The sequence below is a fragment of the Heptranchias perlo genome, chromosome 18 (genome assembly GCF_035084215.1).
Source record: "Heptranchias perlo isolate sHepPer1 chromosome 18, sHepPer1.hap1, whole genome shotgun sequence".
Classification (NCBI taxonomy): Eukaryota; Metazoa; Chordata; class Chondrichthyes; order Hexanchiformes; family Hexanchidae; genus Heptranchias; species Heptranchias perlo.
The window spans coordinates 30832513-30857137 of record NC_090342.1 but is presented as its reverse complement, the minus strand read 5'-3'; the positions used below and the strand labels follow the sequence as shown (position 1 = coordinate 30857137).

The following is a 24625-nucleotide window of genomic DNA, read 5'->3' as shown; positions in this document are numbered from 1 at the left end:
CAAATAAAAATTTAGCCTAATACAGGACCAGTATGTACCCCTGTGGGGCAAGAGCACTACTTACCAAATAAAACAGCCAATGTCGACAAAAAGAGGTGAGAGATAACATGAAACCAAAGGAAAGAGCTTACAAAAGTGCAAATAGTGTAGATCCAGAGGGCTGGGAGAGATAAAAAGAACAGCAAATGAAGACAAAAAAGGAAAAGCATAGGAAAACAAAAAAGATAGCAAAAGCTCCAAAAAGGGAAAATGAAAAGAAACTTGTGAGGGATATCAAGATTAACGCAGAAAGTTTTTGCAATTGTATTAGAAGAAAAAGGTTAGTCAAGGGTAATGTGGGCCCTTTAAAAATAGATGCGGGTAATACTGCAAATGAAAATAAGGAAATGTAAGATTTGTTGAATAATTACCTTGTGTCAGTCTTCATAGTAGAGGAAGAGGATAATATACCTGACATTTCAGTGAAATTAATAACTAATCAAGGACTGGAACTCATTAAAGTTAACATAAGCAAGAAAACAGTATTAGAAAAAAATAATGGCACCAAAAACTGACAAATCCCCAAGACCTGATGGTTTCCACCCCAGGGTTTTAAAGGAAGTAGATGAGAAAATTGCAAATGCTTTAGCCATAATCTTCCAAAACTCTCTCTATTCAAGAATTGTCCCTTTAGATTGGAAGATTGCAAATGTAACTCCATTATTTAAGAAAGGTGAGAGGGAGAAACCAGGAAATGCTGGACCTATTAGTCCAACATCTGTTGTGGGGAAGTTATTAGAATCTATAATTAAGGACAGGGTGACTGAGCATTTACATAAATTTGAGCTGATTAGAGAGAGCCAAAGATTTGTAAAGGGTAGGTCATGTCAAATGAATTGAATTGAATTTTTTGAGGAAGTAACCAAACTAGTAGACATGGGGATGTCTATGGATGTAGTTTATATGGACTTCCTGAAGCCATTCGATAAGGTTCCACATAAGAGACTGTTATCTAAAATTAAAGCTCAGGGAATTGAAGGCAAATTATTGACCTGGTTAGGCGGTAGAAGAGAAGAGTAGGGATAATGGGTATGTACTCAAAATTGGAAGGAAGTGACTAGTGGTGTCCCACGAGGGTCTGTGCTGGGCCCTCAACTATTCACTATATTAATGACTTAGTTAACACAATAGAGAGTCATATATCCAAGTTTACCGATGACACAGATTGCTGGCATAGTAAGTATTGTAGACAGCAGCATAAAATTACAGAGACATTGATAGATTATGTGAGTGGGCAAAACTGTGGCAGATGGATTTCAAAGCCAGCAAGTGTGAGGTCACATATTTTAGACCATAAAAGGATAGATCAGAGTATTTTTTGAATGGTGAAAAGCTGGAACAGTGGAGGTCCAGAGATTTAGGGGTCCATGTACACAGATCACTAAAATATAGTAGTCAGATTCAAAAAATAATCAAAAAGACTAATGGAATATTAGCCTTTATAACTAGTGGGCTAGAATATAAAGGGGAGGAAGTTTTGCTACAGCTATACAAAGCCCTAGTTAGTCCACACCTGGAGTACTGAGTACAGTTCTGGGCACCGCACCGTAGAAAGGATATACTGGCCTTGGAAGGGGTGCAGCGCAGATTCACCAGAATGTTATCAGGGCTCCAAGAGTTAGATTATGAGAGATTACATAAACTAGGCTTATATTCACTGGAATATAGCAGATTAACGGGTGATTTGATAGAGGTTTTTCGGATTTTGAAAGGAATTGATAAGGTAGATAGAGAGAATTTTTTCCATTGGTGGGGCAGTCTAAGACAATGGGACATAACCTTAAAATCAGAGCCAGGCCATTCAGGAGAGAAAAGTTAGGAAACACTTCTTCATGCAAAGGGTGATAGAAGTGTGGAATTCTTTCCCAAAAAATGCAGTAGATGCTGGTTCAATTAATAATTTTAAATCTGAGATCAATAGATTTTTGCTAGCCATGGGTATTAAAGTATATGGAGCCAAGATGGGTGGATGGAGTTAGGATAACAGGCTCGAGGGGCTGAATGGCCTACTCCTGTTCCTAATTTACATTTTTTGCAGAACATTGGAATTGATAGATACTGAATATAGATAGATTCTAATCCTTACTGACTTGGACAGTTCAATGTGTAAATACCCCTCCCAGTGTGATACTGAGCCATACAAACCAGAACGATTCCCTGGTTTGATCCCTGGCCTGTGCTGGGGTAGCTGATCTTGGCTGGGACACCATCACTTGGCTAAGGTAGGGAAAATTCAGCCAAGGTTCTCGTTCTCAATCCTGATCCTTATCCAATGACTGTTGCTTTAAAGTGTACATGCTTGGGCATTAGGTGAGGACAGGACTAGTCTTCGATATTATGCCACCAGTGTCAAATAGCCTACCAACACCCACTATATAGGATCACACATCATAAATGGCCACTTGGGCAAGATACTAGAGCAGAGAGCTGCAGTCAGATACTCCAGGAAGCATGCTCTGGTAACACATTAGCACTTTCAGAAGAGGAAGAAGGAAACATCGTAGGAAAAAACATTAGTGTCTAAAAAGGAAAGGGAAGACACTGTATTCTCCAAATAAATTTCAAACATCATCTGAAACATTTTTGTTATATAAAGTTTGATATTTTATAGAAATATATAGACTGTTACAGCACAGAAATAAGCTATTCGGCCTATCAAGTCTGCACAGGTGTTTCTCTCCACAAGAACCACCTAGTCTAATTACACTCTCCTAGTCGTTCCTCATATCCTTTAATTCAAGCAGCTATCTAATTGGCTTTTAAAAGAACTTATGAACTCTGCTTCAACAACTGTTTGTGTGAAGAATTCCCCATTATAGTCATCTGTGTAAAGAATTTTTTTCTAACCTCCTCATTAATTCTTGTGATTGGTAATGAGAGGGCACAAATTTAAGACAGTCACTAGAAACAATCTATCACTAAGTATCTCATTATAAGCCTTCATGATCTTGAAGAATTTATACTATAATTTCTCCATTGCTTTTACATTCTTCCTACAATGAGGTGTCTAAAATGGTACACAAAACACCAACTGTAGCCTAAGGTCTTGTACAAGTTCAACATTACTGTCTTATTTTTGTATCCTATGCCTATAGATACAAAACTAAGGATTGTGTTTGCCTTTTTTATATTTAAATATTTTTAGTTATGATTTTTGCTGTGATGCTTTGCACGGCTCAATCAATTTCACATGCGTAAATACTGGAGCTATTCACTATACTGCTGGGCAGTTACAAAGTGTTTGTTTTACTTGTTTAAAACACAAGAGTATGTATAGATGCATCAAACTTTGTATGGTCATGTGACCTGTCTACGGATTTCCCCCTTCCCTTCTAAAGCTGACGATTCATACTAGGGCACAGTTTCATCAGTAACAGCAGCAATATAGTACCCTGCAGCAAATGACAAGGTGAAGCTGAGCACTGAGTCCCTGAGGGTATTTAACATCACAGCTGAACCCAGTCACTGTCCTCACCAAACATTCACATATGCCAGGAGTCAATAGATAGCAATCAGGAGCACAAATATTAACCAGTTTTTACACTCCCTAACCAGTGGATGTTGAGGCCAATTGTGGCACCCTACTGCTGCCCTAGTTGAGATCAGCTAACTCAGTGCAGACCAACCTGAGTCTAACCTGGGCTATTCCTCCTCCATATGGCTTAGAGGCAGTGCATTTAACACGAAGCCATTTCAGCTTTTGTAGACTTTTTTCATGAATTTTTACCTGCCCAAGGTGGTCATCAGAAGCAGCGGGCAGTACAGATGGGAACAAGTAGCAGTTAGGACTGAAGTGAATGGGCACTGGAGTAATGTGGCCAGTCTGAGACCACTGCCCAGCAGTACAGAGAGTAGCTCCAGTATTCTGCTCATGTGAATTTGATTGCTGAGCCTAGGTTACAGCAATAGACCTCAGCAAAAATCATAATTAAAAATTTTCAAATACAAAAAAGGCAAACACAATCCTTAGTTTTGTATCTACAAGCATCCACGAGTCAGTTTTTACTGGCAATATGTCAAATTATCACTGAGATTTACCCCTAAGAGACGCCTGGTTTAGGTCAGTACTGACTAGGAACTCATGGTTTTGGCACTTTTATAACAGTAGTTTGATTTCAGGATGAATATCACCTTTATTTACCAACATAAATTGGACACCATCCCAGACACACCTATACTAACACAATGTGCCAGTATCATGCCTGCATTCGCATCACAGTGGCCACACATCTGATTAGACAGAGTCAAAGAAAGTGCTGCTGTCATTAAATTTACTAGTTCATAGCGGATAACGTTCTGTTTTAGAACACAATCCAAAACAATAAAACATCGAGGGACTGGAATCTCAGTCCTAAGATGTGTTTTTGCTTGTAACACGCTACAGGCTGTGTGCTACAAATTCAGGTCTGCTGTAGATACCTTCTTGTCTTCAGTGACATCGTTCATTCCCATAAACCATTTTAGCATCTTACTTTAATGGGAGTTGACTCACGTTTCTCTAAATCTACTTGCACAGGAATGTAACTCAGCGTGTAACAATAGTACCCCCTTGTGACCTGAACTGGGTAATCTGTGTCTTTTGTTGTTGCACTTCTTCAATCTCTCTAAAGCGGGCTGAGCAAACAACTCACGAGATGAGGCATGATATAAATCACTAAGTTGCTTTATTTCACAGTAAAGTGAATATACAGAATGATAGTTATGATCAGAGTTATTTAATTCAAACAATACAATTTATCTTCACGTAATAATGCAAAACAAAGAACAGACCACACTTTCCCATATTAGTGAGTCATCAAGCTGAATACAGAAAGTACAGAGATCTAAAAAAAAGGAAATAAGAGGGGCAAAGAGAGAGTATGAGAATAGGTTAGCAGCTAATAAAAGGAAACCCAAAAGTCCTTATAAACATATAAATAGTAAAAGGGTAGTCAAAGGAAGGGTGGGGCCGATTAGGGACAAAAAAGATGGTCTTGTGGAGGCAGAGAATATGGCTGAGATACTAAATGAACACTTTGCATCGGTCTTCACCGGAGAAGAGGATGCTGCCAATGTAGCAGTAAAGGAGGAGGTAGTAACGATATTGGATAGGATATCAACAAAGGAGGTAATTAAAAGGTTGGTAGTACTCAAAGTAGAAAAGTCACCTGGCCCAGATGGGATGCATCCTTGGTTACTGAGGGAAATAAGGGTGGAAATTGCAGAGGCTCTGGCCACAATCTTTCAATCCTCCTTAGATATGGGGCCGGTGCCAGAGGACTGGTGGATTGCAAATGGTACACCCCTGTTCAAGAAAGGAAGGATAAACCGGGAAATTATAGGCCAGTTAGCCTAACATCGGTGGTGGGGAAACTTTTAGAGAAAATAATCCGGGACAAAATTAATTCGCACTTGGAAAAGTATGGTCTAATAAATGAAAGTCAGCACAGATTTGTTAAAGGAAAATCGTGTTTGATTAACTTGTTTGAGTTCTTTGATGAAGCAACAGGGAGGGTTGATGAGGGTAGTGCGGTTAATGTGTTTATGGACTTTCAAAAGACATTTGATAAAGTATCACATAATAGAGTGGTTAGCGAAATTAAAGCCCATAGGATTAAAGGGACAGTGGCAGTGTGGATACAAAATTGGCTAAGGGACAGAAAGCAGAGAGTAGTGGTGAATGGTTGTTTTTCAGACTAGAGGGAAAAATAGTGGGGTTCCCCAGGGGTCGGTATTAGAACCACTGCTCTTTTTGATATATATTAATGACCTGGACTTGGGTATAGAGGGTATAATTTCAAAGTTTGCAGATGACACAAAACTCAGAAATGTAGTAAACAATGTGGAGGATAGTAACAGATGTCAGGAGGACATGCACAGACTGGTGAAATGGGCAGACACATGGCAGAGTAAATTTAATGCAGAGAAATGTGAAGTGATACATTTTGGTAGGAAGAATGAAGAGGTAATATAATCTAAATGGTACAATTTTAAAGGGAGTGCAGGAACATAGAGACCTTGGAGTGTATGTACACAAATCTTTGAAGGTAGCAGGGCCAGTTGAGAAGGCTGTTAAAACAGCTCATGGGATCCTTCAGCTTTATTAATAAAACTTTATAAAATACTGGTTAGGCCTCAGCTAGAGTATTGTGTTCAGTTCTGGGCACCACATTTTCAGAAGGCTGTCAAGATCTTAGAGAGGGTGCAGTAGAGATTTACTAGAATGGTACCAGGGATGAGGGACTTCAGTTAGGTGGAGAGACTGGAGAAGCTGGGGTTGTTCTCCTTAGAGCAGAGAAAGTTAAGGAGAGATTTGATAGAGGTGTTCAAAATCATGAACTGTTTTGACAGAGTAAATAAGGAGAAACCGTTTCCAGTGGCAGAAGGGTCGGAAGCCAGAGGACACATGTTTAAGGTAATTGGCAAAAGAATCAGAGGCGACATGAGGAAACAATTTTTTTTTAAAAACGCAGCAAGTTGTCATGATCTGGAAGGCACTGCCTGAGAGGGTGGTGGAAGCAGATTCAATAGTAACTTTCAAAAGGGAATTGTATAAATACTTGATGGGGAAAAATTTACAGGACTATGGGGAAGGAGCAGGGGAATGGGATTAACTGGATAGTTCTTGCCAAGAGTTGACACAGGCGTGATGGGCCGGATAGCCGCCTTCTCTGGGTGGGGCGGTGGGGGGTGGGGTGGGGAAGGAGAGAGGGGGTATGCTTGAAGCCCAAGGCTTCACTACTAACAAGGATATAAAACCAGGAGGGAAGAAGGAGTGGTAGACAGCCGCAACCCCAATCTGGTGGCCAAAGCCTAGACTCAAGGCCAGACAAGGATCAAGTAGGTCTGAAATCAGGTGTCTACAAATAGATTATACAGGTGGAGGGAAACACTGCAATAAGTGGGTGGCCTTGGGTGCCCCAAAATAGTGGGTGTAAAACTTCAAAAATTGGCTTTTAAACATTTGTAAAATAGGGGAAAACACCCAAAAATCAGGTTAAAAAAAGCAAAATGGCAGGAGGACCTGGGTGACTCGTGCAGTGCCAGTTTGTAGTTGGAGACCTACAACCATAGCATGACAGGGAAATAGAATTTTCCCATTTTAAAATGTTGATAAAGTATTATGACAAATTGCTGACATAAAAAGCATAATTCAAAAGAGTACAGAAGTAGGCTTAACGGAGGCAGGGAGTACACGTAATATGCAAGTTAATATACTAGAAAAAGAACTTGCATTTATACAGTGCCTTTCATGATTCAGGATGTCCCAAAGAACTTCACAGCCAATGAAGTACTTTTGAGCTGTAGTCACTGTTGTGATGTATGGAAACGCAGTAACCAATTTGGCAACAGAAAGGTCCCACAATCAGCAACGAGACAACTGACCAGATAATCAGTTTTTTGGTGGTGCAGGTTGTGGGATAAATGTTGGCACTGGGAGAATTCTGCTCTTCTTTAAAAAAATACCATGGGATTTTTTTTTACATCCATGGGGACACGGTTATACTTTTCATCCAGAAAATGGCATCTCCGACAGCACAGCACTTCCTCAGTACTGCATTGAAGTGTCAGCCTTGACTTTGTTCTCAAGTTAAATACAAATTCAAAGATTTTGTACCATTTTGAGAAATTCTACAATAGAGACAAGGATAATATTGCTTAGGTTCGAAAGTAAATTTATAGTGAAAGCAGTGCTGTTTTAAATGTTCAGACTGTCTTATGTATTTGATGTGTTATATTTTTTTGAAGTTCACTGACTTACAGGGGAAAAGATACCTTGCATGAGTTATAAATAAAAACCAAGTTTGTGTCACCCTTTAACAATAAAATCAATAGGCATGGTAACATTAAGGGGGCAGCCAGGTTTCAGTGCTTCTTTTTAACCACTTTACCTTTTCACTAAATCTGAAGTTTTGTTATTGCTAGTAATCACTAAAAAAGTTAATTATCAGGTAAACTAATGAAAGGAATTTTGAGGATGAAGCAGTTGTTGATTAGTTTGAATCTTATATGCAGGAGTTAGCTTGAATTTGAAGCCAGGCTGATGGATTGATGCTGAGCTCTTACTGCCAAGATCATAGAATCATAGAAAGGTTACAGCACGGAAGGAGGCCATTTGGCCCATCAAGTCCGCACCGGCTCTATGCAAGAGCAATCCAGCTAGTCCCACTCCCCCGCCCTTTCCCCATAGCCCTGCAATTTTTTTCCTTTCAAGTACTTATCCAGTTCCCTTTTGAAGGCCATGATTGAAACTGCCTCCACCACCCCCTCAGGCAGTGCATTCCAGATCCTAACCACTTGCTGTGTAAAAAAGTTTTTCCTCATGTCACCTTTGGTTCTTTTGCCAATCACCATAAATCTATGTCCTCTGGTCCTTGACTCTTCTGCCAATGGGAACAGTATCTCTCTATCCACTCTGTCTAGACCCTTCATGATTTTGAATACCTCTATCAAATCTCCTTGCAACTGTCTCTGTTCCAAGGAGAACAACCCCAGCTTCTCCAGTCTATCCATGTAATTAAAGTCCCCCATCTCTGGAATCATTCTAGTAAATCTCTTCTGCACCCTTTCTAAGGCCTTCACATCTTTCCTGAAGTGTGGTGCCCAGAACTGGACACAATACTCCAGTTGTGGTCGAACCAGTGTTTTATAAAGGTTCATCATGACTTCCATACTTCTGTACTATATGCCTCTATTTATAAAGCCCAGGTTCCCATATGCTTTTTTAACCACTTTCTCAACCTGCCCTGTCACCTTCAACGATTTGTGCACATATACCCCCAGATCTCTGCTCCTGTACCCTTTTTAGCATTATGCCCTCTAGTTTATATTGCTTCTCCTTGTTCTTCCTACCGAAATGTATCACCATGCATTTTATTGCGTTAAATTTCATCTGCCATATGTCCGCCCATGCCACCAGCCTGTCTATATCTTCTTGAAGTCTATCACTATCCTCCTCACTGTTTACTACCCTTCCAAGTTTTGTGTCATCTGCAAATTTTGAAATTGTGCCGGTACACCCAAGTCCAAGTCATTAATATACATCAAGAAAAGTAATGGTCCCAGCACTGACCCCTGGGGAACACCACTATACGCCTCCCGCCAGTCGAAAAACCAACCGTTTACCACTATTCTCTGTTTCCTGTCCCTTAGCTAATTCTGTATCCATGTTACTACTGCCACCTTTATTCCATGCGACACTTTATCAAACGATAAGATGTTGTAGAAATTCGATCAAAGATAAAAATATCAGTCAATTTATGTACTTTTTATATCTGTGGGGGTTCATTGGCATTACATAAATAAACACTGATGGTACGGTTTTGTGTCTGATCATGTTTTATTGGTTATAACCTAAATTTAGAAAACCTTTATATCCTCATTTTAAACCAGCACAACAAAATGACGCATCAACATTTCCCTGCATTAGATGAATTAAGTTGCTGTAATAAATGATCATATTCAGCATTGAAGAAGTCACAGTGCAAACTAGGAATAAGTCTAGGCCAGTGCACTCGCAAAGGGAAAGTAAAAAAAAAAAATCACTCAATTTCCGGTGGCAAAATTTCCCATGCCATTCATGACCCAGCAGGGATTACCAACCCTACGAGGATATTAACATCTTCCCAGAGAGCATTTGAGGACTGAAGGGACTAGAAGTGTTCTGCATATACATGATGCTCATAGTATTTCAAGAAAGGGGTCAGAATCTGGAAGAATATTGTCCGAGTAAAAATGCAGGGAATACCTATCTAGTCTGGTTTCTTTAACATCTTGCAACCTGCATTAACCAATTGCAGGTAAGCACTTAGATCCTGGTAAAACAATACCATTACTGTGCTTGGCTATCACAGCATTGTAAAATCCCTTATACATTTACTTTCAAATGTTAATTTTGAATTTCAATTACTATCTGTCCTGCAAAATCCAGCAACTCACCCTCTTGTTTACTCCATTTCTATTTGCGGTTACATTTCTTATGCTCCTGTGTAAAAGTTTAGCAGGCTTGGTGGTTTGGAAAGTTCAGCTCTCAAGGCTGTTCCTTCGAAGGTTGATAAATCCTAAATGGTGGAAGGAGCAACACTGTGAACATACCTTTCCAAACCAGCAAGCCCGCCAAATTCAAACGACTGAATGCAGTGGCAAAAGAAATATAAACGAAGCAACAAAGACACAGCCCCCGGATAAATTTGCCTTTCATATGAAATCTGCATTTTATTAACCAAAGCAGTGAAGGCAGAGGATTTGGGGAACTAAGCCAAGGCTGCCCAAGCAGAGATGTGAGTAAATTCTTGCGTTTTATCAGATGGAGGACCTAAGCAGGAAGGGGCAAGTGTAAAAGACAGAGTGAAGTTAAGCAAAGTCCAAGTGGCAGAGCTATGCATAGCTAAGGCAATGATGAGCCAAAAACCTGAAATGCCAGTTCAGTCACTTATCATTCAAGAATTTCAAGTCTGTGCTTCAGAATTTAGAGGGTCACCTAGAATTGAAAATTGTAAACAATTTTACAACACCAAGTTATAGTCCAGCAATTTTATTTTAAATTCACAAGCTTTTGGAGATTTTCTCCTTCCTCAGGCAAATGTTTTTGCCTGAGGAAGGAGAAAATCTCCGAAAGCTTGTGAATTTAAAATAAAATTGCTGGACTATAACTTGGTGTTGTAAAATTGTTTACAATTGTCAACCCCAGTCCATCACCGGCATCTCCACATCATGACTAGAATTGAAAATACTCAAGATGCCCAGCAAAGGGCTGGATGCTGCCAAATGCAGAGGTGATTTGTCAGATCCAGCTCAGCTGGATCCAGAGAAACCTTTACACAGAAACATAGAAAATAGGCGCAGGAGTAGGCCATTCTGCCCTTCAATATCATGGCTGATCCTCTATTTCAATACCATATTCCCACTCTCTCCCCATACCCCTTAATGCCTCAGGAGGATTATCACAATCCTTCTTCCTGGTGCAGCCTCCTTGAATCTCAGCCACAAGAGAGGGTAGCCAGCAGAAGGCAGGACACAGAACTCTTAACAACCAGTGTCTGCGCTAACTTAACACACTCATCCAATAGTCAGTACCCCAGAAGCTTCCACATCAAGTGGGCAATGTACAAGAAACTGACAAAATAATTTTAAGGACAATCTGGTTTCTTTCTCTTTCCACTTCTAAAAACATTTTACATACTGTCCCAGTTACTTTTTTTGGTTAAAACATTAGGCAGTGAAACTATGCATTAAAACCAAGAAGAAATTTAGATTTCAATAGGCATTGATTGACAGTGATATATTCACAACTGATAAGATTTACTTTCAATCATCACTATGATATTTCATGGGTTTTCATATTTATTTTAGTGCTGCTACTGATCTATATGTGGGTTAAAGATCTGGGTTTGAAGATCAAATTGTAACACTGGGTAAGTGCAGCCTTGTAACAGGGAGTAGCTCAGTGATCTAGCCTGCAAATATCACTATATAAACCGAGTCAACTGAATTTCATTACATTTAGTCACAACGTTTAATGTTAAATTAAATCAAATCATTTACAAACAACATTATGATTGTTTACATGTGACCCACAGTGCTCCATGGGGTGCAATTAAATGGCCAAAGAGGGAGCTTGGACACCTCTGATATAATTTATTTCTATTTATTAAGCACCTGATGAATTCCAAGGCATATACACCTTTGCGTTACTATGCCAGCTCTGTCCCATGCCAAAATAATTCTTGGCATTGCAAAACCCTGCAACTCGGCTGAGCATTCAAGCATTCCTTATTGCCTAAATAGCCCTAAATAATCCACAACAGTTTGCAGGCTTGTTCTATCATCCCATTAACAGGTTGTATGTGTATCCAAATGCGGCAATTTATTCTGGAGTTACCAATCTCACACTATTTCCAGCTTTAGATTAGTCTTTCCTAATATTAGTACTGTGTAGATCATGAGCTGGATCACAGTGAAATCATCTACCATCAAGTTTAATTATTAATTTTAAGAAACACAATAGGCACACATCATGCCCCATCTGAGAGCACGGACAGGCAACCTCCTCCCAGGCTTCTGTCAATGATGGTGTTTAACTAGTAGGTGCACACTATTTTGCTAGTTTGACTCATTCACCAAGTTTCCTTCTTTGCAAAGAATCAAGACCATTCCAACCAAGCTTAGGAACTCACTGTTAGGTAATTGTAGGCACAAACCTCCCTCCGCCCGCCAGCACAGCAAACTGAGACAATAATAATGCTGTGTTAATAAACTATACGCATTACCTCTAAGCCGGTAGATTTATCTGCAAAAGTTCACATTTTACAAAAGTGATCAAAAGATACTTACAAAAGTATTCTACTTTTCCAATGTGTTAATTATTTCTATACATTCCATCCTAAAAGATAGTAAGTCCAAGTAATGCTTATTGACATATAGTTTGCTGATTACCTTTACAGTACCAATAAGACTCAAATGGTTCATGTTTAGCTGTTACGGCCTCAGTACGGAGCTCTAAACAGAATTTTTACCTCTGCTGAACAAGTTGTCAATTTACAAAATTATCAGCTTTTTTGTTTAATCATAACTATCTCTGCCTACTCTTTTTTTTTCTCCATGATCAAATTGATTTCCATAAAGAAAAATAAGTGTTTAAAAATTGTGCAGCAAGGGAAAATAATTCAATGAAGTCATCTGACCGGCCAGCCAAAATTTAAATAATTTGTTTAGCAGATATTAATGAATAAAATCTTGGAGGTTTTATTTCTTTTCTGGCTCAATGCTTTTCTTCAAAGCCTGTGAAATGTGTTTGTATAAAATGAAATCATAGCCCAACTGCACGCAAATGACATGGAAATAATTAATTCAGTGAAGGCATCTGACTTGCTGGCCAAAAATTGAATAATGTGTGTGTGAGGTACAAACTAATCAAATCTTGGAGGTTTCATTTATATGCTGGTTCAATGCTTTTCTTCAAAATCTGTGTAATGTGTACATATAAAATTAAACAATGGCTCAATCATACAAAGCAGGCATGGAAGTAATAAATTAATTTAGCGAGAGTACCTGACCAATGGCTGCAAATTAAGTAATTTGTTGTCTGCAAAATAGAATTAATTAAATTTTAGAGGTTCTGTTCATATGCTGGCACAACACCTTTCCTCAAAGTCTGCATATACATGAAATGAAATAATAATCCCTGAGTGTGCAAGACAGACATGGAAATAATTAATTGAGAGTGCCCAGATACAAGTCTTGAATCCCCTTGTGCAATGCCACTGGAGATCAACTAATAATATTAAAAGTCTTGCATATAGAACTATCACACACTTCCCTATAATACTTGCATGTAAAATACTCAATTATAGATACGATGTGGAGATGCCGGTGATGGACTGGGGTTGACAATTGTAAACAATTTTACAACACCAAGTTATAGTCCAGCAATTTTATTTTAAATTCACAAGCTTTCGGAGGCTTCCTCCTTCCAACAACATTCACCCGAGGAAGGAGGAAGCCTCCGAAAGCTTGTGAATTTAAAATAAAATTGCTGGACTATAACTTGGTGTTGTAAAATTGTTTACAATTATAGATACATTTATGCTAGCACATATGATCAGGTCATTCGTCCCACATTTGACTCCCCTCAGCCCTGCTCTCCCTAGCCTTCACTTCTATTTCCTCAAGAGCTGCAGGACATAAAGAAGTTAAAACAAACTAAAATTGAATGAACAGCTCCAAGCTACATATAAACGTAAGGAAGTTTATACTTTTTAAGAAAAGCGATTTTTACTATTAGGACCGCTTGCCTCTATATTACAGATGCAAAATAATGTTCCAGCTCTGTTTCACAGTATCTAAAAATTCTTAATTGACGAACAAAAACAAAGTCATCTGCAACCTGAAGTCTAACTGAATTCAACATTTAAGAATGCAGAGCAATGATACCTTCTACTCTTAAAGGGACGCACACCTACATTCTATTTTACATAGCATAATTATAAAACAGCACATCCTCTGATTCGCCAGTAACATCTGGAAAGCTATGCTCCATTGATAGATACTATTCTATCTCACATCCACAGTATTAATCCAAAAGAGTTTGATGAGACAAGCTGCCCAAACACGATAGTTACAGTAAACTTCGGCACTCATGAAATTCCCCAAGAACCCTCCATTTAAACCTATTTTCAGTCATGCGCAGTCACCAAAGCGGGTAGCATTTAATCATAGTGGTTATTTGACCTTAAATTTGCAATAAAAAAAATACAACAGCGATTCTATTTCACAGCATGCACTAAATAAAGTTGGAAATAGGTATTAGAAAGTATCCGTAACCCAGTACATAATTTTCTATTAATAAACCAGATTACATGCTTACCTTTGGGCATCTTCCGTATAATATTAAAAACTGCGCTCTGTTCAATTAGTTCTTTTGCTCTGAAAAAGTGCATGGCTGGTGGGAATTTACCACTTTCCATTCCTTCGGCTATTTCCTTTGCTTTTATTTTCTTAAGTATATCATTAACCTGGAGTTCTTTTCCGGGTGATAGAAGATTACCGCCAGTAAATTCGAGCTGCTCCAGTTTCATCAAATTATCTCGATCGGCCGGAGTTGGAAACGTTTGACACATAGCAAATAAACAAAAGAAAACTGAAAACACAGCTGTCTGTTTTCTGAAATTTGGTGTACTCATTTTCAAAAAGCCACACGGCTATGTACAATATTCAAAGTTAGTAAAACACTAAAGGCACAACCAGTTAGAACTTCAACCTTAGCGATTAAACTCACACAAACGCAACTAAATCTGAACTTTCGCTTCCACAAGCAACTCACACTTCCCTTTTAAGTAAACGTTCGAGTTCATTACGATACTCACGTGTGAAAAACAAACCATTTCTGCACCCTGATCCCCTTACAGAAGGAGACTATTTTAAGTTACAGCTCTGCTGATTATCATTGGGGGAAGTTACAACTTTTGAAGGGGATAAGGATTAAAAGTCGAGAGCACATAACAAAATTAAACAAAAAAAAAAGGTATAGAAGACGACCAAAGTCTTTATTTTGAACTGCCAGGCGTGCAAGCTGTGTCACTGCCCCGTTGCGTCCGTCACCGGGGAAAACCCTTCGGAATGTGGTCGTTTACCCTCGGACTAACCCCAAACCCGGCAGCGTTCTCGTTCCACCCATTTGAACAATCGCTTCGAACGGTCCGACAGTGAGAATGGAACCTTGTGTGATCCAAACGAACGTTCGCCCACTTCTGCCAATAAACACATCAAATAATCGGGCTTTTGGCGCCAGTTATCACAAAATACAGGGCGGGGGGGGGGGGGGGTTGGGGGACTAGGTAAAGGAACAATTCAGGTCAGCTAAACCAAGCCCCTAAACACAGCTCAGTCTCATTAAAGAACTCGTCATTAAAACACCGCGGGGCAACCAAAATATTAAATCCCTGGACCCAACAAAAAACTACTCTCAACCCACCCGCTCAGCCGATTGGCTCGCACCCAAGAGACCGTATCGTCACATCCTGTGGCAGGCACGGAGCCCTCACACTATCCTGTGGGGGTGTTGTAGCCGAGCAGCCGCTCAGAAATATCAATTATAGAAAGAACTGTCTTGGCCTCGGTCTATCAGGTGCATCCGCGGTTATTGTGGAAACCAGGTTCTGATTGTAATGTGCAGGTTGGGTGGTTTTAATGAAGTGATGTCCCAAGCGGCGAGCGGTGGAGTTTGGCCTTGTCTCCCTCCGGTGTGCTGAGGAATTGGAGTGCTCCCCTGTTGTTGCCTGGCCATCTGTTCCTTGGCGAGAATGGGGCTGCTAGATTGTTACATTATTACACACGCACGCTTGCACTGACTGAGGGAGAGTAGCAGTCTCGGCCATGGCAGGCAGCGCAGCCAGTTATACCCAGCACATTTGTTACGCCAGTCGTAATTAGGAGACTGGAAAAGGAGGGGGGGGAGGGAGGGAACACAAGGAAAAGAAGTTCGAGGAAAACTATCTCATGTGAAAAGGGGGATTTGATGCTATTTAAAATGTCCGAGGAATGTCCATCTTCGACCGTTTCGGTAGAAGAAATTCGTTCTTGGTGGGAAGTACCCGCCATCGCACACTTTTGCTCATTATTCAGGACAGCATTTGGGCTCCCGGACTTCGAAATTGAGGTAATTTTATTTTTGCCTTTAATTAGTTATGAGACCCTCCTTTCCTGTAAATTATTAAGTTGCGTTTCTAAGCCCTTGTCATTTGGAAGAATTTAAAGTTTGTAATCATGTGGATGCAGGGTGTCAATCTCGCCTCCCAGCTGCTGGCTGGATTCTATTGTGGTTCTAAAAGCGCTCGATTGCAGTCAATGATGGGCCAGTGCGGACTTTAATCATCGTTGTTTGCCTTTTTTTAATAAAACGTTTGTCCCTACTTAAAAGTTCAATAAAGTTTGCATCTCTTCGATGGGGAGGGGGGAGGACATAGTAGTGTGTTTGTTTAGTAAGAGGGAGCGTGTCTCCCGATAAGGTGCTGCTGCTCTTCAGGATCTGCTCTGCCACCCATCCATCACAGCAATGGCATTGTTAGGAGAAAGAAGAACCACATGCTGCTTACAAAGTTAGCAGTTTGCCCTTTTAAACTAAATTTTTGGTAGAAAAAGCCCCGGAAACGCGCATATTTCCCACTACATGTAATGTACATTTTAACAAATATATTCTGGAATCAGATTAATCGTGCGTTTCGCAAATAACTTGATTCATCGGTGAGTCACTGAGTATTTCGTTACATTTCGCCACTGTTGATTGAAAATAAGTGTAACAAATTAAAGTTGTGATGGGCAATGTTATATTCGATATCTGTTATCCAGGGATTTAAAGAAAACAGCACATTCGTTAACACTGTTTAAGGGAGGTTTTAAATACCCATATCGGAAACGAAATTCAGAAAATCATTCGGTTTGAGGTAAAATTAAACACATGCATTCACCCCGCTCTTACCGATTTCTTATCCCTTTCCCCATTGTTGTTTTTGTTCCGTGAACCTATTGTTTGAAGCTATTTTCATGGGAGGGGAGGGGAGTTGAAAGGCTTAATTCAGAACGAATGTTGTTTGCTTGTGATTGTAGGAGAAGTTTTTGTTTCGATTTTTTTTTTGAAATCCAAATAAAATGTAATTTTTGGTATACATTAAGTTGCAAGCGAAAAATCAAATCCTCGAATTGAGTTGGTGTCTCCGGTGTGATTTTATCGTCGAATGTATATTTACTCTACGGCATGTTCTGTAGCTTTTCAAAACAAAGCTCGTACTTCTCGCAGAATGGAACCGTGAGCAAAATTCAGTCTTGTGCTACCTTGGTGGGTTTAACGATGTGTCAACCAGCCACCAGCTGGGTTAGGTTTTTTTTAGTTCATATTGAGGAATAAGTTTACTTTCCGTTTTTGAAATGCAACAAGTTGTTTATTTTCTCCTCTAGCGTTATAGATTTCTAGTTATAAATGCGTTTCATGCTGTGTTTTTGCAATTTATTATAAAAGAAAATCCCAGGAATTGGTTAATATTTTTAAAACTTAGGGCCCATTCCTAAGATGGAGTGACCAGTTCCATTTTAATCTTTAAGGACATCTTACCTTTTAACCTCCTGCTGCCCTCTTCTTCTCTTCCCCCCCCCCCCCCCAAATCTATTCACTGGTTTGTTTGTTTTCCCATCTCCCGTGCTTTACCTAAATAGTGCATCCAAACGTACCTCCATGATAGTCTGTATCCTGACACTTTTCAAATTATTTTGGTTGCGGATCTGGAAAAATTGCTGGTTTTTTGTGCGTTTTTAGCGTGATTTCACAGCTCGGTCTTCAACTGACTGGGTGTTGCTGTCCTTGGTAGCAAATGTTTTTTTTGTTGCATACATTAGTCACTTTGTATGGTACAGTTAGCGTGCAGTTTGGATAATCATGTGTTGGAGGTGTTACTGTGTTTACCATGTTTACTTTAAAGTATCAGTTAAACTGCAGAACTTTAAAACGTTGATGTCATTTGGAGACAAATCTCAAAGTCTCTATTTCCTTTTCCAATTACATAAATTTGTCCAGAGTTTTCTTAATGCATAAACAATATGATGGGTACTAGTGGTTCACAACAATGAATGAGTGGCATCAACTGCGTAAGTGATACTTATTCCATAAACCATTGGTACCAATCATACCTTGCATTTGTACAGTACATGTGGCATATAGGTTAGTATTTATTTAAGGTCGTTTAAATGCTGTCTATTGATGCATTTTACAATTCTGGCCATGGAATGATACCATAGTGAGATTGGGTGTTACAGTCCTACACCATGTGTTATTGATTATGATGTAGTTCTGGTGTATTTAGCAAATGGATGTATCTTTGTGAGAAGCTGAAATGTTTAAAATGTTCAGGTGTTCACTGACATGAAGTTTATACAATTGGTTCAGAGACTGCATGTCTGGTATGAAGTAGGTTACTTAAGAAATAGTGATTTTGATTCAAAGGTTGCTGTTACCAATGGCAGAGTTAGTAAATGCACTGCACAATATAGAACAGAACCATACAGACCAGAAAGACTCCATGTTCAATCCCTGGCTTATGTTGAGTTGCCTGACCTCAGTAGCGACGACAATTGAGGCACTACAATTGGCCTCAATAGTTCCGGTGTAGTGTGTGAATGTCAAGTGAAAATAGAATCTGGCTGTGGTGTGGTGCGGTGCTCACACATGAAGAATGGCCATTTAGGCAAAACATCAGAAGGTACTTGGCACTTATGGAACTGTACACCAGCATGACTCTGCCTTCAGGGGAGAAGGGGAAAAATACTGTACTTAATACTTTGTACAATAGGCCACCAGCATAACTACTGAAGTAATTTCTTAAGTGTCTCACGATGTAATGCTTAATTATTTAAAGCAAGTCATGAATGAGAAGGTATATGTGTTTGCCGAATGGCAAAATTCACTCCAACTGAAGTGCTGCAGTACCCAGCTGTACTGAAAGAGATAAATGCAAGCCTTTGAGTATATTATTGTCACTACATTGTAGGTTAGCTTGTAGAATTATTTTCTGTGACATGAGTTCTCACTGGCATCTTTGAGGCTGAGCTAGTCCATGTGTTTGGAGAGTTTACAATAATTCTCATCTAATCAAAATCCCAGATCTTAATCTGATGACAAATGCAGTGCAAAGAATAGCTCTATTCCTAGCAGTTTTATCTTTACAAACTGAAGAATGAGAACCATTTTATGTTTCAGGTCTGGTACAGGTATGTTTCAATATTCCTTAATCAGAGTGCTTCCAGGTTCATTTTTTTTTATTTTCCATTTTACAAATTAGCAAACGTGTTCTCTTTTTTAAAAAATAAACAAACCAAGAAGTACTATATTACAAAGATAAACCATTGCAATCTTGTCATTTACTTTTTTTTTAGCTCCATTCGCAATAAATCTGCTCAAAGGATAAATTGTGGACATTAAACTATGGCCATATTTTAGTCTCAAAACATTTGTTAATCCTTTTGTGGAAACTAAAGGATGGTGGAAGCAAATTCAATAGTAACTTTCAAAAGGGAATGAGAATACTCTAATAGCTCAGCTGCCAGATATATATTTTGTTTGTATATGTAACTTTTAAACTATTGTAATGTGCTTGCCACTGGTTTCTGATGGAAAGCGATTACTAGTAAAATTAGTTCTGAAAAATGAATCATGTGGTGTTAATATCCTGACATCTGTCTTATATATTTTCAAGTTCTAATGTTAGTAATTTGCCTCTCAGAATAGATTTTGGCCAAGTATATAAGGACAAAATAATTATGGAGATTTTAAATTTGTGATTATTCACTTGTGATCGTAATGGCTTGTGGATGTAAATTTCAAATAATTTTGAATTTTTTTAAACTTCAGAATGCCTGATTAGGAATGTTTGATGTTTCATGAAATATCAAATTGACAGAAATATGTACAGCATAAAAGGGCTGACAGGAAGCTTTATAAATAGAGGCATAGAGTACAAAAGCAAGGATGTTTTGCTAAACCTTTATAAAACACTGGTTAGGACTTAGCTGGAGTATTGTGTCTGATTCTGAGCGCTACATTTTAGGAAGGATGTCCAGGCCTTAGAGTGGTGCAGAGGAGATTTACTAGAATGGTACCAGGGATGAGGGACTTCAGTTATGTGGAGGAACTAGAGAAGCTGAGATTGCTCTCCTTGGAGCATAGAAGGTTAAGAGGAGATTTAATAGAGGTGTTAAAACCCCTCATTATTTATTCTGTCCAAAATTAGGAGAAACTGTTTCCACTGGCAGGAGGGTTGGTAACCAGAGGACACAGATTTAAGGTAATTGACAAAAAAAAAAGAGAGGATATGAGGATGCATTTTTTGAATGCAGCGAGTTGTTACGATCTGGAATACATTGCCTGAAAGGATGGTGGAAGCAGATTCAATAGTAACTTTCAAAAGGGAATTAGAAAAATTGCAGGGCTATGAGAAAAGAGCAGGGAAGTGGAACTAATTGGATAGCTCTTTCAAAGAGCCAGCACAGGCACGATGGGTCGAATGGCCTCCTTCTGTGCTGTAAAGTTCTATGATTCTAAGCTGTTTCAGTTATTGTAGAAAGTTTGCAGTCGTCATAGGAGCTAGATGATATGTAACAGAGTTGTCATTATCCGGAGTAAAAGAAGATATTTGTTTTGTTTTTCAAATTAAATGACATTAATGTAAAAATCAAGTGAAAATGTTACTTCAGCTTCTTTTTAATCTTATTGTTTATGGTAGCCTATTAGTACATCATATTGATGTAATAATGTGGTGTGTCACACAGGGGTTGGATTCAAGTGTACATTACATGGTGGGTTCCCAATCTCAGCCAGTCTTTCTAGGCCATTGAGTTGAAAGAAGATGCTTTACCACTAGGAGGGAGGGAAAAGTGGAAAGTGAGTCAACAGACTCCTGAGCACCTAGTAGCTACGTAGTTACTCCACAGTGTTTTTAAAGGCTGGGAAAAATGAGATGTGGTGAAGGGAATGGTAAAACAGTTTACATTTTGTAAAAATGCACAGTAGCACAGTTTAACAAAACTTGCATTTAACTAACATTTTTAATGTAGAAAAACGCCCAAAGGGGATTCATGGAGGCATAATGCGGAAAAAAAATGGATGTTGAGCTAAAGGAGGAAAGATTCGAAGGGATTACCAAAAACTAGGTCAAAATCAGGTGGGTCTTAAAGGAGGAGAGGGCGCCGGAGGAGGTAGGATGGGAAATCCAAAGCATGAGGCCTACGCAGCAAAAGGCATGGCTACCAGTGGTGGGGCGAAAGGAGGATACACGAGGCTATAGTCAGATGAACGGAAAGTTCAGGGGTGTGGAGGAAGGGAGGTTGTAGTGCTGGAGATGGTTACAGAGATAGGGGGGAGCAAGGCCATGGAGGGAAGTAAACACAGTAACGAGAATTTTAAAATTTGAGGTATCGGGTGACCAGTTTGGCAAGGACATGGGTGCAGGGCAGTATACAGGCAGCAGAGTTTTGGATGAGCTGTTTGTAGTAATTTTCCTCTCCAAATACTTCTTGCACCACTGTATCAAATCAAGCCACCCCAAGAAAAAATACTTTATCAGGTCATGAAATGCGTTTTCTAGTTAAAGTTTGAGCAAGGCCAAGAGTGTTTCAGGTAAGAAATGTGCACACTGATGAGCAGTTATGCAGATCAGCACGTGAGTACCTCTGTACTGCATTTAAGTAAGAATAAGGAATTTGTTTATTAGAACGCAGACGGTAGGAATGCTAAGTGACACTGGAAGCTAACCTGCAGTATTTGCAAAACAATTGTTGAAAAAAGGTGCAAATTTATCTTGTGTGGTGTTATATTTGAAGATAAAAAAGAAAAATCTCCCAATGCAGAGGACTTTAAAACAATTTCCAATGTAAATTGATTACAGTTCAGTTTCTGCAAGTGTCCTTTGCATTTTGTTTCTGCCATATAATGCAGCAAAGATACATTCCAGTGAGAAAGAAAGACTTTAGGGGAAGGACGTACCATCCGTGGCTAACTAAGGAAGTTAAAGATAGTATCAAATTGGAAGAGAAAGCATACAATTCCACAAAGATTAGCGGCAGGTCAGAAGATTGGACAGAATATAAAAAACAGTAAAGAATGACTAAAAAAATAAGGAGGGAGAAATTAGAGTACAAGAGAAAGCTAGCTAGAAATATTAAAATAGATAGTAAGAGTTTCTACGGGTATTTAAAAAGGAAAAGAGTAAGTAAAGTGAGTGTTGGTCTTCTAGAGTGAGTCTGGGGAATTAACAATGGAGAATAAAGAAATGGCGGATGAATTTAACAGATATTTTGTGTAGAGGATACAAAAGACATGCCAGAAATAATGGTGAATCAAGAGGTGAAAGGGAGGGAGGAACTTAAAACATTTACAATCACCAGGGAAAGGGTTCTGAAAAAAATATTAGAACTAAAAGCTGACAAGTCCCTAGGTCCTGACGGACTTCATCCTAGGGTCTTAAAAGAAGTGGCTGCAGAGATAGTAGATGCATTGGTATTAATTTTCCAAAATTACCTAGATTCTGGAAGGGTCCCACCAGATTGGAAAATAGCAAATGTAACTCCTCTATTCATGATGTGGAGATGCCGGTGATGGACTGGGGTTGACAAATGTAAGGAATCTTAAAACACCAGGTTATAGTCCAACTGTTTTATTTGAAAATCACAAGCTTTCGGAGGCTTTCTCCTTCGTCACGTGAGTGCGACACTCACCTGACGAAGGAGAAAGCCTCCGAAAGCCTCTATTCATGAAAGGAGGGAGACAGAAAGCAGGAAACTACAGGCCAGTTAGCTTAACATCTGTCATAGGGAAAATGCTAGAATCTATTATTAAGGAGGTTGTAGCAGGGCATCTAGAAAATCTCAATGCAATCAGGCAGTCAAAATAAAAGTTCATGGTGTAAGGGGTAACATATTAGCATGGATAAAGGATTGGTTAGCTAACAGGAAACAGAGAGTAGGCATAAATGGGTCATTTTCAGATTGGCAAGATGTAATGAGTGGAGTGCCACATGGATCAGTGCTTGGGCCTCAGCTAATTACAATCTATATCAATGACTTGGATGAAGGGACCGAATGTATGGTTGCTAAATATTCTGATGACACAAAGGTAGGTAGGAAAGTAAGTTGTGAATAGGACATAAGGAGTCTGCAAAGGGATATAGATAGGTTAAGTGAGTGGGCAAAAATTTAGCAGATGGAGTATAGAATCATAGAATCATAGAAGTTACAACATGGAAACAGGCCCTTTGGCCCAACATGTCCATGTCGCCTAGTTTATACCACTAAGCTAGTCCCAATTGCCTGCACTTGGCCCATATCCCTCTATACCCATCTTACCCATGTAACTGTCCAAATGCTTTTTAAAAGACAAAATTGTACCCGCCTCTACTACTGCCTCTGGCAGCTCGTTCCAGACACTCACCACCCTTGGAGTGAAAAAAATTGCCCCTCTGGACCCTTTTGTATCTCTCCCCTCTCACCTTAAATCTATGTCCCCTCGTTATAGACTCCCCTACCTTTGGGAAAAGATTTTGACTATCTACCTTATCTATGCCCCTCATTATTTTATAGACTTCTATAAGATCACCCCTTAACCTCCTACTCTCCAGGGAAAAAAGTCCCAGTCTATCTAACCTCTCCCTATAAGTCAAACCATCAAGTCCTGGTAGCATCCTAGTAAATCTTTTCTGCACTCTTTCTAGTTTAATTTTATCCTTTCTATAATAGGGTGACCAGAACTGTACACAGTATTCCAAGTGTGGCCTTACTAATGTCCTGTACAACTTCAACAAGACATCCCAACTCCTGTATTCAATGTTCTGACCAATGAAACCAAGCATGCCGAATGCCTTCTTCACCACCCTATCCACCTGTGATGTGGGAAAATGTGAACTTGTCCACTTTGGCAGGAGGAATAGAAGAGCAGTATATTATCTAAATGGAGAGAGATTGCAGAACTCCGAGGTACAGGGGGATCTGGATGTCCTGGTACCTGAATCCCAAAAAGTTAGTATGCAGGTACAGCAAGTGATTAGGGAGGCAAATGGAATGTTGTCATTTATTGCAAGGGGAATGGAATATAAAAGTAAAGATGTTTCGCTACAGTTGTACAGGGCATTGGTGAGACCACATCTAGAATACTGTGTGCAGTTTTGGTCTCCTTATTTAAGAAAGGACATAATTGCTTTGGAGGTGGTTCAGAGAAGGTTCACTCGACTGATTCCTGGGATGAGGGGGTTATTTTATGAGGAAAGGTTTTTTAAAAATTTGTTCATGGGATGTGGGCGTCGCTGGCAAGGACAGCATTTATTGCCCATCCCTAATTGCCCTTGAGAAGGTGGTGGTGAGCCGCCTTCTTGAACCGCTGCAGTCCGTGTGGTGAAGGTTCTCCCACGATGCTGCTAGGTAGGGAGTTCCAGGATTTTTCCAAGTTGGGATGGTGCGTGACTTGGAGGGGAACGTGCAGATGGTGGTGTTCCCATGTGCCTGCTGTCCTTGTCCTTCTATGTGGTAGAGGTTTGGGAGGTGGTGTCGAACAATGGTTGGACAAGTTGGGCCTGCA

The 24625-nt window shown here is 39.5% G+C and overlaps 2 protein-coding genes across 3 annotated transcripts in view; one reads left to right on the top strand and one right to left on the bottom strand.

Moving 5' to 3' along the window:
* The window catches only part of ada2a (adenosine deaminase 2a), a 61157-nt gene extending 45435 nt beyond the window's left edge, over positions 1–15722 (bottom strand). The window contains exons 1-2 of one of the 2 annotated variants that reach the window (XM_067999630.1): positions 15491–15722; positions 14384–15266 (exon numbers count right to left, since the gene is read on the bottom strand). In XM_067999630.1, the coding sequence (XP_067855731.1) occupies positions 14384–14699 (316 nt within the window). In that variant the 5' untranslated portion in view covers positions 14700–15266; positions 15491–15722. The other variant, XM_067999629.1, reaches the window with a different exon arrangement.
* Positions 15723–15992: 270 nt separating this feature from the next.
* Positions 15993–24625, top strand: part of cecr2 (CECR2 histone acetyl-lysine reader) — a 142945-nt gene continuing 134312 nt past the window's right edge. The window contains exon 1 of the mRNA XM_067999628.1: positions 15993–16174. Within this exon, the coding sequence (XP_067855729.1) occupies positions 16034–16174 (141 nt within the window). The 5' untranslated portion in view covers positions 15993–16033. The remainder of the gene's footprint in view (positions 16175–24625) is intronic.